We start from the raw sequence: 11996 nt of genomic DNA on the forward strand, positions 1-11996 counted from the left end.
TTAAAGCTCCCTAAACATATGAATACACACACACACACAACACACACACACACACACACACACACACACACACACACACAGTTCTTATTAAAGCTCCTCAAACACATGAATACACACACACACACACACAGAGTTTTTATTAAAGCTCCCTAAACATATGAATACACACACACACACAAACACACACACACACACACACACACACACACAGTTCTTATTAAAGCTCCTTAAACACATGAATACACACACACACACACACACACACACACACACACACACACACACACAGAGTTCTTATTAAAGCTCCCTAAACACATGAATACACACACACACACACACACACACACACACAAACACACACACACACACACACACACACACACACACACACACACACACAGAGTTCTTATTAAAGCTCCTTAAACACATGAATACACACACACACACACACACACACATTTCTTATTAAAGCTCCTTAAACACATGAATACACACACACACATACACACACACACACATACTGGTTTATATGGTTTAGAAGAACATTTTCTCAAAACCTGTCCGGTGGTGGTTTAGCGGGACTACCCTTTCCCGAGGTCCTAGAGGTTTGGGAGTTAAACTAAAGCACTTCAAAAAATCTGAAAAAAATTCAGCTCACTTCAGAGTTCAGATACACCCTACACAACTCCATACACACCACCCTGATAGTATTGTGGTTTATGCAGACAACACGAATATGTGTCTTACAAGGTCATAACAAACATTATAAGGTCTTTAAAGGGCAATGATGTCACAATTTAAATGACCCCTCATTAACATAAATACACAAACCAGACAGCACACAACATTAACAGGACAGTCATTTTATTATCAATAAACTGCTCTTAAGTAAGAATACTGCCCATATATATATGTATATCGTATCAACATATCAAATAGTGAAATAAACATCACTGTGTGAAAATAAAAAAGTGTCAGAGCACTTAACAAAAACATACCTCACACATAGTCAGTCACTTTGTCAACAAAAACCAAACCCACAGGCAACTAGCAGCCTGCCACACAAGAGCCACAACTCCAAAAAAAAAAGCTTTATGCTAAAATATTCTCTTATTTATAACGACCCATGTTTAACAGGTGGCATTATTGAATATATTAGGGTATCAACATAACCATAACATACTGAACAACTGTGAACCCTGTGGATTTATAGCTTCTCTTTCTGTGACTGTCTCTTTGCAGCTATTCCTCTGTTTCTGACAAAGTCCCTTATATTTTGCACTGTTCTTTGTGCTAATGCAGGGCCTTCTACCAGCTTGCAATGACTACATTCATTTTTGGTGGCCAGTTTTCCTTTACAAATGTGACCTCTGAAATGCCGCATAACTGCAGCAACCTCAGGCTTAGACCACACTTTCTTTGGCACTCTTCTGGACTCATGGTCTTGACCAGCATCTTGTCCTAGAAGATATACAAAGTAAAAGAAAAAATATTACGCATACAAAACAATGTCTTGGCTGGTTGGATCAATCAAAAGCAAAGTTCAACTAATAAACAGATTCCTGTTTACTTGTTTCTGTGATGAGCGTTCTTGAATACTTAATTTTCAGTTCATGTTCACATTTTTACAAAGTGCTGTGCCACATGTCAGAAAGGTAAGTATAGCTTTAAAAGTAATGCATCAATAGTAAATACAAGGAACAGTAAACACAGATTGGTACGGCTGCACACAGGTAGGTTGTACCTTTGAGAAATTACCCCAGATTTAGGCTGTAGATTTAGGCCATCTCAGTCTCTTCTGTCTGTATAATCCCAGACTGACTGAATGATGCTTTATAACTCTGGCTGTTTGTTTGAGGTTGCTGTCTTGCAACAGAGTAAATTTGGGAATCATCAGACACCTCTCTGATGGTAGTGAGTGAGGAATAAGAATCTAGACGTCTGAAGTGCCAAAATGTTTTGCACCATAGTTTCAATTATTTGACATTTCATGTTTAGGATCATTTTGTAGAGAAGTGGTGCTGTTTGCTGATGCCTATTATCAGATTAAATCTAACATTAATTTTCAACGAAGGTGCAGAGAGACAGGAAACAGTCTTGACATGCAATAAAGGATATACAGGTTATGTGGTATTACAATTTTCTGAATTGCTATTCTGCGAACTAAATGCTCAGTGGTCTGAACCCATTTAGTGAATTGATCACTCTTTTGGCTAAACCATTAACAATTTTCACCTGTTAAACTTACAATTTGCAGATCTCATTTACCCTTTTTGCAAAACTCAAGACACATTTTCACTCACTAAAACACAAATTGCTTTGTGATGCACTTGTGATGCATGATGATTAGCCACAGGTGGCAGAAGTAACAGTTTTTCTCAAATGCTATGACATTTCTTGAAACTTTCCACCCTTTTCTCAAAACAGTAAACACAAAATCTAATTTTCAAACTACATTCACAAAACCTGTGATCCTTCTTTTGGAAAATCAATCAAACGCCTCAAAACAGTTTCATCTGTGCTCAAAATCAAACAATGTTTTCAGATCACACACACACACACACACACACCAGTCAGAATTGCAACACTACTGAGCATTCAACACTTCAGAAAATGGAAAACAGTGTTCAGGACATGTAGCTCCAGAAAAAAAGGCTACTGTTATAATACAGTAAATGCATTTTGTGTTTTCCAATAACTCCAGTATTCATAACTCCATACCATGGTTTAGATATTTAATTGTAGATATTGCGTACTGCAAGTACTGCAAGAATTACAGTATTGACTGTCTGTGGATTCAGCACTTGCAAAAGGACGAAGAACAAAGACAAAATCATGCACATTACATTACACTGTATATGTGACTGCAAAATCAAAGTCAACAAGTGATTCATTCAGCCTCAGCATCACGTCTTAGTGCTGGGTCAGGCCAGAGGGCTTCCTCTGCATCACAGACAGCAGGGAAGATCACCCTGGTGGGCCTAATCTAGCCTTGATAAGAAGATTTTCCCATCTATAGGGTTTTTGGTCATATACCTTCCACCAAAAGAAAAACTCCATTCTGTTGGATTAAGGAAAAGGGAGTATGGTGGAAGGCCAACATTTATGAATTGCTGGTTGATGTTGAACCACTCTGGTATCACCCTTCAACACACCATGCCTCTTATGCACTCTGAACTGGCTTATATTGGTCATCACATCAATGAGCAACAAGTGTGAGTTTTTAGTGGTTGTGTATAAGCTATAATATCTGTGCTGAAGACTCTTCACACCGTAATGCTGTGATGCAACCAATACAGTATAAGCCAGTTCCGAGTGCACAGGTGGCATGGGTGAGTTGAAGGGTAACACCAGAGTGGTTCAACATCAACCAGCAAATCATAAATGTTTGCCTTCCACCACACTCCCCTTTCCTGACAGAACTCTTCCTAATAGAAGAGTTTTTCTCCGCATGGTGGTGGAAGGTATATGACTAAAACCCTATAGAAGGGAGAATCTCCTACAGGTCATGGGATTGTCCTGTGGTGACACAGGTGTAGAGTCTCACCAAGACTGGATCTGGCACACCAGAGGGTTTTTGTAATGTAGATGAAGTCCTCTGGCCTGACCCAGCACAAAGACATGATAGTGAAGCTGAATGAATCACTTGTTGACTATGATTTTGCAGTTACATTTTCAGCATAATGTAATGTGCTTTTCAGTTAGATTTTGTGTTTGTTCTTTTGCCTTTTGCACTGAATCATATACAATATCTAAACTGTGTTACTGAGTTGTGAATATTTTTTTTGAAAACACAAAATGCATCTACTTTATTATATACAATAACATTTTTTTCTGGAGCTGCATGTCTTGAACACTGTTTTCCATTTTCTGATGCGAGTTTAATGAATGCTCAGTAATGTTTGTGACATTGTTTGACTCCGCAAGAAGGCTTATGGTAGACGTTTTGTGAATGCAGTATGTAAATCGGGTTTTGTGTTAACAGTTTTGAGAGAAGGGTGGGAGGTTTCAAGAAATCTTAGCAATTGTAAAAAAAAAACTAACTGTATATACACATCATACGTAAATGCAACATAGTTTTTAAGTCCTTTGTCCATAGTTTTTATTTTTCATTGTGATATTCTTTTTATACTTTGTGTCTTTTTGTATTGTCTTTTTTTGGATTTTATATCTTAAATGTCTTTTTATATGTTGTGTAAAGATGTGTTACAATCAAACTTACTTTCAGAGAGAGGGGCAGTCTCATTCACTGTGGACGTCACTGATGACACTGCTTCTGCAATACACATTATTTGTCAAAAGTTTTCTTATGGAAAAAAACACATTTGATCAAAAACAACTGTAAAAGTAACTGAAGAAGTAACTTACCTAAATCTGCAGCATCATGGACCTGCTCCGTAGCTGTAGAGTCGGTTGCAGCATCCACAGCCTCACTAGTGTCACACTCTGTGAATTCTGTGCCACTGCCATCAGATTCACTGTCACTGTCTTTGGCCTCAGTGTCACTTAATGCGATTTCACCTAGGAGACGGTGTTAGTAAAAGTCTTATGAATAGCACAAAACTAATTAAAACAACAAACAAAGCAAAACTGGACTTGGACATGGAAATATTTTAAAGATGTATAGTAGTATCATTCAATGCCACAATTCTACAAATGGCACCATGGTGTAACATGATGAGATGCCAACTTAATGGCCATTGCTAACCTGATTGATTGGTCATTATCATGTGTTGACAAGACTAACTTAGCATTCAGAACCCCCCCACTAATATCAGTGCTAATTTCTGTACAAACCTTCTATTTCAATCTCATCCAGGGATTTTCCCTGCATGCTGGAAAGATGTCCTTTCTCCATTGATAAAAGCAGTTTAGAAATCTTGGCCAGCTGTGTTGTGGGAACTGGTAATCTGTAGAAGTCGCGGTGAACACGGATGTCGTGTCCCAGGAAATCTGCGACCTGATCAAGTTCATTGTTTTTCAAATTAAGGACCTGAGAGAGTGTTGCAACATGTTTCCTTAGTTGTGTCGACCTGAGATGCTCAGGGTGCTTTGCTCCACACTGGCTTGCATGAACACGCAAACAGTCCTGCCCTCTGTAATGGGTCATTGATTTAGGTCTTGCAAACAGGAAGATATTTGTGGCACAAACACCACACTCAGTCCTTTGACTGGTCAGTAGTGAGAGAGCATCCACCATCCTTGGTGTTAGCAGAACTGCAACCTTTCTGCCCCTTTTCCCCATGATTTCGATTCGGCTGAAATAGTTGCAAAGCTTCTGTTCAGTCTTTGACAAACCCATGGCAACATCTTCATGGAGCTTTGTGTTGTCTCTTTCATGGAAACTTTTGAGGCGCATTTTTGAAACCTCCCCAGCTCGTCTTCGATTGAACACAATGATTTGTGCAAGTGTAACTTTTGCAAGTTGTGCATAGTTCTGAGTCGTGGCCTTCTCCTTTAAGTTGCAAAAGGCACTTTCTGCAGATTTCTCAAGGTACTGGTGAAGAATGCGAACATCCTCAGTGAAGGGTAAAGTTGATGGCTTGTTGTACTTTGCATCACTCAGTGTGTTCAAGGCACTGTGAGACACCATCTCAGACCACTTGGAGGAGTACAACTTCTTGAATGTGTCAGTGGACTTGATCAGTTCTTCATGTTCTGCCATGAGGGCCCTACAGTGGATAATGTCACAAACTTTGTGCAATGTGTGCCCCAATTTCAATGCAAGGCTTGGTGTTCCATATGAGTGTTTTTCTTCATCAAAACCAGAAACTTTCTTTACAGCTTGCACAACCCTCTGGAAGTTAGCAGGTTTAACAGCCTCCTCCAGGTTATGTACTGAGAAGTCTGTGCGCAGACATAACAACAAACGCCCCACTTCACGAAGCTTCTGTCGCATGTATTCATACTTTGTAGGGTCTTGTCCATGTCTGTTGTAGAGTGACTGGGCAAACTGAATAATAGAGAGGTCATTTCTCACAGCTGAGGCAACCTCATCCTGTTTCATGGCACTAAGGAGCTTCCAAACTCCAGCTGAGATCTGGTGACAAGATGCAGACTCTTGAGCGACAGCCAAACCCAGTACTTTGGTCCTCCCAGGTTCTTTTTCCAAATCTCCATCTTCTGGCTTGCAGGGGCATCTGCGGGCATGTCTCCAAAGCTCTTTCCGGAGGTACATCCCTTGACAGTACATACAGTGAACAAACTTTCCTGCCACTGCTTTAGCCTTTGGTTTTCTCTTTACTTTCAGCGGGCCTGTTCCACCTTGTAAAACAGCAGTATTATGTCTAAAGTTTCCCTTATTCCTCATTTTTTCTAACAATATTTTACGCTCCTTTGAGTGGTAAGGCAGGGAAAAAACATGTACAACTTCTGCATGTGTAGTGTGTGTCTTCAAGTGGCGAGAAATTTTGCTTTGTGGTTGACCACAAATGTAACAGTAATTTTTAGTACTCATAGTCAAATGTGTTGATTCTTGGTTGTGAGGCTCTGCTTGATCATCTAGCTTTTTCTTCTTCTTCTTTGGCAAGGTTTTCATAGAATTTGCAGAGCCTGATGTTTCTTTAAGGGGCATTTGACCTTTTGATGTACTGGGCACAACTGGGATGCCTGTGTCTGACCCATAAGATGTCCCAGCATCAGGTATTACTGGTTTTACCTGAATCTGTCCACCGTTAGACCGAATAGGCATGAAAGGTATACTTGTGTCTGAATCTTCATCATCATCTTGAAACTCTGAGTCTGGTACGTAATCCACATCAGAATGATCCTGATCATCATCAGATATTGGATCCACATTGGAATGTGGTATGCTATCCTCATCTGACAGCAGTTCATCCTCTGAACATTTTGAAAGCTGTTGCTCCTGAAATGGTGAGACAACACATTTTAGGTATGGACATTTTACATTTACTTAAAAAATTTAAGACAACCTCAGTCGATACTTACCTGTGATTGGTGGGGGAGGTTTTCATTTATAATTCGTCTGAAACAGGTTTTATGCCAGACACCTGAACAAACTGTAACACATTTTTAAATTATTAATTTAAACTTTGTCTGTTTACATTTTTCCTTTCTAAAAGTAATGATTTGGAATACACACAAACTGCATGACAAGCATGACACCCTCACAGATTTTGTCAGTGCCAGTGAAGCGAAATGAACTGCGTACCAAGGATGAGTGGTTAATTATACATTAGAATACACTACATATATCAGGTACATGATTAGGTACATCTGAATAAAACAAAAAGAAGAAGCGTTAATTCAACTTTCTGATCATTTGAAGCTTCAGTTTAACTCTGTTGTTGTTGTCTGTGTGATACAGATAAGTGTTTCTAGTATTTAGCCTACCATTAATGATGGAAAGAGAGAAGACAAAGAAATTAGAAACATCTCTTACATGACAAAATACAGCTAAGCAGCACCACAAACATCAGCTTCCAAAATGTTCAGAAAGTTCAATCAAAACATCCTAAAAGAGTATCAGCAAAAATATTATTACTATAATTAATTGCAGGACTGTTGTACTACACTGCATTAGTTTCAGATATACCTAATGTACTGCATACTGAGTCTGAATTCACCTACTGTCATTAGCCACACAAAGGACTCACCTTTGCACTTATAGCCAAGCCACTTTAAGGAGGCTACAGGTCCCACACACTGAAGGCATTTGTCCAAGGAGGATACTGTTGCGCACACAAGGCGGTGATTTTGACACTGTTGGCAGAAAATATTTTACATTCACATTTCAATGCTGAAAATGCTCAAAATTACAACAGTGTTGTATGTAAATTTGACTTATTTGTTAAGATCACAAAAAAGAAGTATTGCTCCGATAGGAATAGATCTTGTTCTACTTCCAATGTAATACTTTGATCAGACATAACCAACTTAACATTCTCATTAAAGCAACAAACAGATCAGATGCAGGTTGTTCAAGTATTTTTAAAAAACAAAATGATGACACGGAAGGAAGGACCTTGTTAACTGTATGGACCTCCTAAGTCATATTAGAGCGGATCACTGCTTTATACACACACACACAGAATCAGACATTATACTCACCTACACTTTCATATCATGGCCCTTACATACCATTGTCCATATAAATCATATCACAGTCAGGTGACTGCACACACACATACACACCCGACTGATCAAGCATGTTGCTGAAGTCTGCCACAAGTATCATCAATAAGAAATGCATTAAATTGTATTTACCTTTCCATGCCCGCTGAGTGGACCAGGACCTGGACTTGTCTGAATCTGGTCTTCACCTATCTGGATCCGACTGCTCTCAGCCATTAGCTATAGCAGATAAAACATATAGAAAAGAGGCATTAAAAACACAGGCCCTGAGAATGTACCACTCAAGAAGATATGTTAGGTCTGAATAAAGAATGAGAGGGAAGCTTTGGTTTGATCGTCACTGGATAATATTCTAAGACAGAATGAAAGATATCAATGACAATTTATTCTTAATGAAGATATACCTCTTCAAAATCTTCAGATGAGGATGCCAAAATTGTAGTCTCAGAATTTTCCTGAGGTATTTCCTCATTAGGATTCTACAAAAAGAAGAAAATATGGCATTAAAATACCTTTAAGACAGGTTTTTAGATGTATAAAATAATGTAAAAGAGGCATCAAGACTGTGTCTCATTAGTGTTTTGTGGGAAGAAACATCTACTTGAACTGTTTTAGTAACTTGGAAGGCCAAATGACTACAGTCTGTAGACTAGTCCATGACTATAAAAACAATAATCTTCCAAATTAGTATATGATTCCTTCCTCCATGCTAGAACTTTGGCTTTACGAGTGACTCCGTGCCTTTATAGTTCCTAAATTTGTATCAATGAGTTTTGAGTAAGATCTTGTTCTACTTCCCATTTATGACTCACAACCCAGTTCCCTTCGATCAGACATAACCAACTTAACATTCTCATTAAAGCAACAAACAGATCAGGTGCAGGTTGTTCAAGTATTTTTAAAAAACAAAATGATGACACGGAAGGAAGGACCTTGTTAACTGTATGGACCTCCTAAGTCATATTAGAGCGGATCACTGCTTTATACACACACACACAGAATCAGACATTATACTGACCTACACTTTCATATCATGGCCCTTACATACCATTGTCCATATAAATCATATCACAGTCAGGTGACTGCACACACACATACACACCCGACTGATCAAGCATGTTGCTGAAGTCTGCCACAAGTATCATCAATAAGAAATGCATTAAATTGTATTTACCTTTCCATGCCCGCTGAGTGGACCAGGACCTGGACTTGTCTGAATCTGGTCTTCACCTATCTGGATCCGACTGCTCTCAGCCATTAGCTATAGCAGATAAAGCATATGGAAAAGAGGCATTAAAAACACAGGCCCTGAGAATGTACCACTCAAGAAGATATGTTAGGTCTGAATAAATGGGACATTTTTTTATTTCATAAAAATATTGTGAAGAAAGCTAATGAAGATATACCTCTTCAAAATCTTCAGTTAGGGGTGTCAAAATTGTAGTCTCAGAATTTTCCTGAGGTATTTCCTCATCAGGATTCTACAAAAAGAAGAAAATATGGCATTAAAATACCTTTAAGACAGGTTTTTAGATGTATAAATTCATGTAAAAGAGGCACCAAGACTGTGTCTCATTAGTGTTTTGTGGGAAGAAACATCTACTTGAACTGTTTTAGTAACTTGGAAGGCCAAATGACTACAGTCTGTAGACTAGTCCATGTGATGTCTCAATCAATTGTTAATCTACAGTATTGTTAACAAAGACACACCTCTTAAAAATCTTCAGCTGTGGATGACGAAATTGTGGCAACGTGATATCAAAGAGCTGAACCAACAGTCCCCATCCACTAGTAGCCATTATGGAACCCACCATGCACATTTCATTTCTGCTACCTGCATTTGGTAGTGTTGCAGTATTTGTACTGCATAAAAATCTAACTTACCTGATCAAAGCTTTTAACCAGTTGACCAGTTGATGCAGCCATAGATGCCTTTTTTCGCCTCCGACTAGTTGATGCCTTTTGAGTACCTGTAGTGGGCTCCGATATGGACACCTCATCCTGATGCCCCTCCATAGATGTTTCTTTAAGTGTCTGGAGATTTTAATGACAGATATCAGACTGATGAAATCAAGGAAATATAAATGTTCTAATACAATCATTGTCTTTCATGTGTGTATGTGGCAGTGTAGATGTATTTCACTACATCAACCATGAATTTGAATTACTGTATTTAATGCACTATAAATTATGTTACGGACAAAGCAAGCTAGAATATGTTTATGTATGGTAATTATTGTATGGTAAGAGGATGTCCTTTATGAGAACTGTGAGTTTCACAAAGTATAATTTTGACCACCTTGCATCTCCATGGCCAGTCTGATTCACCATAATTATAGGTGATCTCCTCTCCTGGACTTATGTCACGTGTTGCAAACAAACACAGATGGGGCTTCCCTTCCACTGTCAAGTACTTCATCTTGGCATTGGGATTTAAATGGTCATCATTTACAAGCCTTCCAAGTGACCCATCCTCTTTTGCTGCGTCAACACTACAAAAGCAACGGAAACAAATGAGTCCAAATCGTTTGTAATTTGGCAATATAAATTTGCCTGACTTAGAACAACAATATATATCAACAATCAAGAATATATTCAGGAAACTAGTTTTTGGCTTATGACCATTGTATACATTCAGTGAAACCAAAAAAAAGTGTAGTTTAATTCTGATTAGAAAAAGCGATGACATAACACTTACCACCACAGTTTTCCATTAAAACGGAACTCAAACATGAACACCTTCAGGCTGTCATGGTAAAGTCTCTGTCTGCTCTCACATTCTTGCCTACTTATTAGTTCCCCTCTATATTCCAACAGAAAATCTCCTTTTTCAAATGGAGTGGAGGTGAAGATACCACGACCTAGTTAAAACACACATAACAAATAGACAAAAAGTAAGGTGAAATATTTAAACTTAAACCATGATTAACCAATTAGAGGATTCCACCTACCTTTAAAGGCACTGATGTATCTGATGTCAAGTCCCACTTTGTCCCTTCCAGCACTCGCATAAAATTTTGCATCGTCCGTGGGATTAATGCGTCTTCGCCTTTGCATGTTTTCCTGGCATGGAGGGCAAGCATAATGTTGTCTGACAGTATACAACATTTTCTACAATATGGGAACGTCTGACTAAACCAACTCCGGTTATCCCCTTACAGCTGACATATCCAAACTATTCCACAAAGGGCCATGTGGCTGCAGTTTTTGTTCCAACCAAGCAGCAGCACACCTGACTTTTTGATTGGTCACTCTGTGTGCTTTTGATCGGTTGGAACAAAAACCTGCAGCCACATGGCGCTTTGTGGAATATTTTGGACATACCTGCCTTACAGTCTTTATTTGGTTGTGCATTGTGTGATGGCCCCTTGAAATTGCATTTTGTGGTCTCTATGACTTCACATTTAAATTATGACATTAACATGAATAAGGGCTTGAGATTTTATCATTACAATGTGTGTTATCAGAGGGTTTTAAACTGTTCCATCATTATTTAATGAACAAAAGGCAACTAACTAGGCAAAGATCCCTCTTTAAACCAAAAAAAAAAAAGACTTAAAAAATAATCAACTAACCAATATAACAAGCATGAGACTGTGTTCATAACTCATACCTGCCCCAGTACTCAGGTAATTAAATTTACAGATTGACATTATCATTCCTTTTTAATCCCTTTAACTGCTTGTGTCACTGTTTTCTCTATAACACAACATCACTTAGGCTACAAAACTAACAGCTGCTGTGCACACATGATAGCTATATTAGCTGAATTACCCTATTACAATGCTAAATGCTAACGTTAAATAAAAAGAGCACATGTCTGTGTACAGATGCTACAGGTGCACATGTGCTAGCTACGTTAGCCGAATTAGCTTCTTACAACACAAAATGCAAAATCATCC

General features: G+C 38.6%; 1 protein-coding gene across 1 annotated transcript in view; it reads right to left on the minus strand.

The window, feature by feature from the left end:
* Window positions 1-847: 847 nt before the first annotated feature.
* LOC131967990 (uncharacterized) overlaps window positions 848-11996 on the minus strand; it is an 11625-nt gene continuing 476 nt past the window's right edge. The window contains exons 2-15 of the mRNA XM_059328739.1: window positions 11046-11157; window positions 10793-10955; window positions 10394-10586; window positions 9979-10128; window positions 9501-9575; window positions 9269-9355; window positions 8499-8573; window positions 8227-8313; window positions 7617-7722; window positions 6949-7019; window positions 4798-6865; window positions 4369-4521; window positions 4223-4276; window positions 848-1461 (exon numbers count right to left, since the gene is read on the minus strand). Of these exons, the coding sequence (XP_059184722.1) occupies window positions 1208-1461; window positions 4223-4276; window positions 4369-4521; window positions 4798-6865; window positions 6949-7019; window positions 7617-7722; window positions 8227-8313; window positions 8499-8573; window positions 9269-9355; window positions 9501-9575; window positions 9979-10128; window positions 10394-10586; window positions 10793-10955; window positions 11046-11151 (3642 nt within the window). The 5' untranslated portion in view covers window positions 11152-11157 and the 3' untranslated portion in view covers window positions 848-1207. The remainder of the gene's footprint in view (window positions 1462-4222; window positions 4277-4368; window positions 4522-4797; window positions 6866-6948; window positions 7020-7616; window positions 7723-8226; window positions 8314-8498; window positions 8574-9268; window positions 9356-9500; window positions 9576-9978; window positions 10129-10393; window positions 10587-10792; window positions 10956-11045; window positions 11158-11996) is intronic.

The sequence above is a fragment of the Centropristis striata genome, unplaced genomic scaffold, assembly GCF_030273125.1.
Source record: "Centropristis striata isolate RG_2023a ecotype Rhode Island unplaced genomic scaffold, C.striata_1.0 Scaffold_27, whole genome shotgun sequence".
Classification (NCBI taxonomy): Eukaryota; Metazoa; Chordata; class Actinopteri; order Perciformes; family Serranidae; genus Centropristis; species Centropristis striata.